Source organism: Larimichthys crocea, chromosome XX (assembly GCF_000972845.2).
Source record: "Larimichthys crocea isolate SSNF chromosome XX, L_crocea_2.0, whole genome shotgun sequence".
Taxonomy (NCBI): domain Eukaryota; kingdom Metazoa; phylum Chordata; class Actinopteri; family Sciaenidae; genus Larimichthys; species Larimichthys crocea.
The window spans coordinates 7,153,238-7,160,031 of NC_040030.1; the positions used below are offsets into that span (position 1 = coordinate 7,153,238).

The 6,794-nt window shown below is 40.5% G+C and overlaps 1 protein-coding gene across 1 annotated transcript in view; it reads left to right on the plus strand.

The window, feature by feature from the left end:
- Positions 1–217: 217 nt before the first annotated feature.
- The window catches only part of LOC113744014 (zinc finger protein RFP-like), an 11,262-nt gene continuing 4,685 nt past the window's right edge, over positions 218–6,794 (plus strand). The window contains exons 1-2 of the mRNA XM_027272441.1: positions 218–329; positions 592–631. Coding sequence (XP_027128242.1) covers positions 218–329; positions 592–631 — 152 coding nt within the window. The remainder of the gene's footprint in view (positions 330–591; positions 632–6,794) is intronic.

The following is a 6,794-nucleotide window of genomic DNA, read 5'->3' on the forward strand; positions in this document are numbered from 1 at the left end:
TTACAGGTAGGAAAGACAATGTATTTAAATTGTATCCTTACTTTAATGTGTTTCTTGTCACACATGACAAAATAAGACATAGATATCCTGTTTTAACAGACCATTCAGTCTATTGAGTTGAATTATAATTGTTCTAATTATATTTGTATTTCATGCAGTCCACTGAGTTGAATTATAATTGTTCTAATTTATTTGATTTATTAATTAATATCCAGATATGGCATCTGCGATCAGTCTGCTGTCAGAGGACAAGTTCCTGTGTTCTGTGTGCCTGGATGTGTTCACTAAACCAGTCTCAACGCCATGTGGACACACCTTCTGCAGTGCATGTATCCATAAGTATTGGGACAGCAATGACATTTGCCAGTGTCCAATCTGCAAAAGGGTATTTGATCCAAGACCTGAACTCCAAGTCAACACTGTCGTGTCTGAGTTAGCTGCTGACTTTAAGACATTAGTTCGAGTCAAAGCTTCGACTCCAGGCCTCAACTTCCTGAAACAGCTGACGTTCTTGTGATCTGCTCTGAGATAAAACAGGCTGTTAAATCCGCTTGAGTGTGTCTAGCTTCTTTCTGTGAAGTGCACCTTGAGCCACATCGGGAGTTGCTGGTCTCAAGAGCCACACATTATTTAAACCCTGTGAAGAATCTCGATGATAAATGTGCAAGACACACAACAAGATGACAGAACTGTACTGTAGGACTGAGCAGGCCTGTATCTGTGCCTTATGTATCACAGACAATCACAAGGGTCACAGTGTTGTCCCACTTGAGGAAGAATATGAAGCAGTGATGTCAAAAAAAGATGCAGCAATGGCAAATATCCAAAAGATGATACAATCACGGTCCAACAATATTGCTGAAATTGGAAACTCGGTTGATAAAGCTAAGAAAGAGAAAGAAGCCAGTGTGCATGAATTGATCTCCTCCATTCAGAGATGCCGGTCGAGCTTGTTGAGGTGATTGAGGAGAGGTACGCAGCAACAAAGCAAAAGGCTGAAGGTTTCCTCACAGAACTGAAGATGGAAGTCACCGAGCTCAAAAGCAGAAGCAGCCAGCTGGAGCAGCTGTCACAGTCTTAGGATCACCCTCAATTTCTCCAGAGCTTCCAAACTTGTGTTCTCCTTTAAAACAAGACTGGACCAAACACTGGAGTTCACCGTGATCTGTCTTTTGAGGCAGTGAGAGATGCTGTCACCCAACTGAAACACAGAGTTGATGAACTAATGGAAGAGCTTCCTGAGATCAAAATGAAAAATGAGAGAACATGCCGTGGACTTGACTTTTGACCCTGCACAGCATATTGCTCACTTGTCCTAGCCAGGCTGGAAACAAGTGATAGCTGGGACACAAACGAGTCTTCCCAACAATCCAAAGAGATTTGAATGGTTTCCAGAGGTTTTGACAAGGAGGGTTCACAACAGGGAAGTTTTACTATGAGGTGCAAGTGGAAGAAGTACTAGTGGATCATTGGAGTGTCAGAGAGTCAGTTTAACGAAAGAAGAACTTAACTCTGTCAGTTGAAAATGGATTCTGGACCATTGGTCTTAAAGGGGGCATATATAGTGCATCTAAGTCTACACAACAAAATTATAAAATCACACTGAAAAAAAAACTTGAGAAGGTGGGCATCTTTGTGGACTATAACAGGAGTGGTTTCTTTCTATGATGTGATTTCTAAATCACATATCTATTCTTCACTGACTGCCACTTTACAGAGAACTCTATCCAACTTCAACCTCTATAACTCTGCGCCTCTCGTCATAACAGCTGTAACTTAAACAGACTGGTTTGTCATCTTTAGAAACCACATAAAAGTTAAACTTAGTTGTTTAATAATTGCTGAAAAAATCTGCTTAAAAACATAAACCGCAACTTCCACATGTAGATGTGAAGTGACTAAATGAAGGTTTCACTTCCATTTTATCTGATGTTGCTGTATTAAAATAGATTAGGTTACCAATGACTTCATCATGATGTAGTGTAATGATACTTTGTACAATATTTGTTGCTTTTGCATGCACACCTTTAAAAGTTTAAACATGTTTCATGCAGTAAAGTGTAACATTCCTGTCTTTACCAAATGCAGGTGTACAGAAATGTACAATACTAGAAAAAAAAACAAAGTGTGTCTAAATTCTTGATTTAATTGATTTCTTGTAATTCACAAGTTGTTGTGTGTGTAAATAAAAACTCACATCTAGACTGATGTCCTCGTGTCTTCATACCTAGAAGCTCTGTCAAATATTAACTCGGGCTGTGAAGCATTTAAACATCACAGTCTGTGTAACTCATAAATGCGATGGTGAACATAATATACAATAATCTGCTAAACATGAACATGTTGCTTTGTCACTGTGAGCACGTCAGCATGCTGGCTTAGCATTCCAGCTGAAAGCACCATGCACTGTTCCTAAATCGCCTCACGAAACTGCCAAACGGCGATAAAATAAGGAAAGTTGAGATTTAGTTCCAACATAGACTGATTTCATCATGTCATTCCTACCTTGAAGCACTGTCAACTATTATTATTGTGTGCGTAACTTATTAAATCTGGCATAATGTGAGTTTAATGGCTTCCTAGTACATCTCGTGATGTACTGCCCAAAAAAATACATACACTTAGGTATATACAGACCTTAAGCAACACTTATCTTCCAGGTATGTATACTTTTTAGACCACATAATGCATGTACACATTTTATACTAGAGACACAAGACGACGATGAAAAGGGGTTTGAACTTGTGACCTTCATCAAAAATACATCTAACTACAAAGCTTCTTGCTAGAAGTCTGTGCCTTGTGAGGCCTCTATGCAGTCTTTACAATTTAGCTGTATAATAGCACTGAAACGTTCTTATTATGTCATTCATTTTCTTTGAGGCTTGTAAATCTATCAATAGTAGTCTGCCCACTGATTTCACTCCTGACTCCTGCCTTGTGCTCCTGCCCCCCACATTGATTTTTGTGTGTGTGTGTGTGTGTGGTGTGTGTGTGTGTGTGTGTGTGTGTGTGGTGTGTGTGTGTGTGAGTGGATGTACACATTATCCTCGAGTATGATGCGTGGGCCGATGTTCTTAGCACCACTGATGGAGCTCATCCGAATTGTGACTAAAACCTGGTGTTTCATTGTATTTAGATTCATTAATGGGACACGAGCTTATTTTTCTTTAGTGACAAATATCTTGTGTGTTTCCTTTGATACAGTGTGAACGAGTGAGGGAGTAAGTAACGTGATGCAGACATAACAATGAGTTAACTGGCGGAAATCAAAAATTTACAATGAATGTTTATAAGTTGATGAGTGTAATTTGCTCTATGGACGTAAAACAGAGGATTGAGACCTAAAATGGCACCAGGAGAGGGCAGTGAATATTGGCGGACTCCTGGAAAAAGTTTTAAAATGGCCAATCACCGCTCTCACCTGTTGCACACCAAAATCAGTGGATGGTGTTTTGCCAGCAGGTGTTTTGCCATGAGCAGCCAATGAAATAGCACCTGTGTGACCTCAGTGATTGGGATGACGGACAGAGGCATGTTGAAAATTTTCAACTCTAGAAAGAGTGCAGACAGGGTCCTTTTCTTTTCATTATTCTCAGTACGCTACAAATGGTGTATGATTTATTCTTAGCAATGATTACATTTTAGTAAGTACAGATTTGAGTTTCCTGTCAGAAGTGTGAGAATCCACTCACACCTAGCTTTTTTTTAATTTTATTTTAGGGGGTGAAGGTAATGATTATTTTTCTATAGGATAAGTTCAGTGAAACAAACAAGCAGCAACCACATAAGATAAAAATAATATTTAAAAAAGTAAACAAAACAAAATATACTTAAAGTATTAAAAGTAAAGATACTCAATATGCAGAATGACCCCTGTCAGTGTCATGTTATTATGTTGTTATAATCACTAAAGGGTCTGCAAACCTTATGGGAACATGTAGAGACCTAGAGAGAATGTCAGATAGTAAATTATCCCCCTAAACGTTTCGGTGTTCTGGAAATATTCAGGGAACCATTATATCTGATGTTCCCTTTGGCTTCTACATGTTCCCTAAACATCCCTTTATTGACATTAAAAGGACATTTAATAATTCAATCATACAATAACATGACACTGACATTCTGCAATGAGTATACACATTTGATATTGATATATATTCATCTTAACTAATTTGTGGGACGTTAGGGAACATATTAGGGTGCAGTTACTGTATGATGTTTTGAGAACGTGGTTGGGGACCTGGCGTGATGTCCTTATACCAGTAGGTACGTTCTGTGAATATTTAGGGTACAAGAATTTCTAGCTGGGATTGCTGCATTAATAATAGTAGGACACTGCAGTCACTTGAGGCACATTTTGCTTGATATTGGCCTTCTGTGCAAAGTCTACAACAATGTATGCAATCCTAATCTGGAGTAACAAGTAATAGTTTTAGTTAGAGAATAAATAGCCATATATTTTACTATTAATACCAAGGATGACAGTGTGATTTACCTTTTAATATACAATAATATTTCTATACTTCATCTGTGAGGTGAATAGTAATTTTGACTGAGGATAGCAAAGTTACCATAGAGGTTTCTGTATAACATGACTATGAAAGATTGTTTAATTCCTCTTAACTAACATGTAACTACAACATTAGTAAAATATGTGTCGTTGAAGCTCATTGGCTCTTTACAGGTCCTGATCGTTCGAGTACAAGTGGTCCCGCCTCTGATTGGCTGGAGTTGGATTCATTTAACTGCACACCTGTGACAGCGTTACATTTAATGAATGCTGTATGCAAACCTGTAAATGTGACATCCCCTACTTTAATTTAACCTAAGAAAGAACATTATCAGATAGATAAAAATGATAATATCGTGGTAAAATAAACACCTATGTTATATAAGCGGGTGGCTGAGGAGCTCATTGGTCGCTTGGAGAAGCTGGTTTTCTTTCTGCTTCTGTGGGAAAGTCTAGTGTGCCGAGGCATCTGCCTTTGGGAGCAGAGGGATTTATTCATCTCTCATTTTTGAATGTTGTTATGATATTTTTGTCACGAGGCTTTTTCATGTCGTTCGGGGGGGAGCTCGTGTGTGTAACGCGCAGTTGAACCCCCCCCTTTAACTTTCTCTCTAGGAAACCCCTCGGGACTATACGCAAAGGACTTTCTAAGACGCATGCGAAGGCAGGGAATTGGGCGACTTACTGAGAGTGTTCTAAGTAAAAGAAAAAAGAGAAGCTTCTTCTTTTTTTTTTTCTTTTTTTTTTTTCCTGGCGTGGAGTTTTGGCTCTAGTGCGCATGTGTGCCTTTGTGTGTGGTGTGTGTGTGTGTGTGTGTGTGTGGTGGTTTGACACTTTTTTGGACCATTTTCTCGGTTACTCTGATTTTATTATAAAAAATGAAAATGAATAAAAAAATGAGCGAGCAGGTAGGACATCAACGTCTTGCTCGAGGACATCTGAACGGTGCGCGCGGGTGTTAATGGACACGCGGACTCCTGCTGGGATTGAACCTACAACCTTTTTGTTTTTTTTTTTTTTTTTTTATAGTCGCAGCACAGCCTCTCCAAGCCGTCTCCTGCCATCTCTCGAGTCCTCCACTAAAAACAACCTGATCCCATCCACACTAGGTCTGTACGTTTCATCTTGCGCAAATCATTTAACAACTTTTCCAGGATGTATTAATTTGCTGGAAAACTGTGATACCCCACACGGATTATATTTATTATTATATTTTATTTTAATTATTATGACATTCATCTTACTTTGTGGATCCCGGCCACATATTCGGTGGCTTAGAGCACCATTTCTGTAAATATTTCCCATCCTCCGTACACTTAAAAAGAGTTGTAGCCTAAAATCTCGCCGGCTTACTGGGATTGAGGCATTGCGTCGCTTGTTTGCTGCTACGGCGGAAGATGGCGGAGGCGGACAGCTCGGAGGTAGGGACCTTGTGATGTCTGTACCCGGGATATCAGAACCGGGACACTTCAGCATGCTTCTTTTGGTGACAACACCTTGACTTGATATACTGTAGATATTTGGTTTTTCTCTCACTCATCATCGCAACCATCGCGCATTAGAAGCAGTGTTGGCACTAGATGGCGTGCAGGCAGAGGAAAGTGCATTTCCCACTGTCCTGCAGAGTTATGGGTGCTACGTAGACTGCTGTTATTGTGATCTAGTGATATAATGTAATAAAATGCAGCAGATGGTTTGCGCATAGGTTGAAGATTAGCTTGGATGCAGGGCGTTAATGGACGGGGCATCATGTCCGCTGTCCTTGGTGCTGAAGCGGGGGACTGTATCTCTTCTGTGTGTGTAATCCTATAAGACTATATGCATGTGGATTTTTGACCATGCTTATTACATGATTGCAGTTCACTGTGAGTCTGCCTCTATCGGCCACATATTAACCTAGAACATGTCCACACGCTCAAACACAACCCTTGCTTTTTTTTTTTTTTTTGGTTCTCTTCTTGTCTCTAATTTTAAATCCTGGGTCCAACTCTTCTCCTTCTTTTTCATCACCTAACAGCGGCAACAGCTGTCACGCTCCCCCCTCTCTCAGGAGCCCAGCCCTCTCCACGGCTAAACCAGTGCCTACTACCACCCTGTGCCGTTGCATCCCCATACGCCTCATGTAGCGGCCCTGGCCATTGCTGGTGAGGCCAGATTGCCAGTTCATCAGCCGGCGGATGACATCGGGGACATACTTTGTACTCTATGCCACTTTGGCTTAGCCATGATGGGGGGGGTTGTCGCGGGGCGTGCGCTTGGGTCGCTGCGGCGGGAGTCTGCC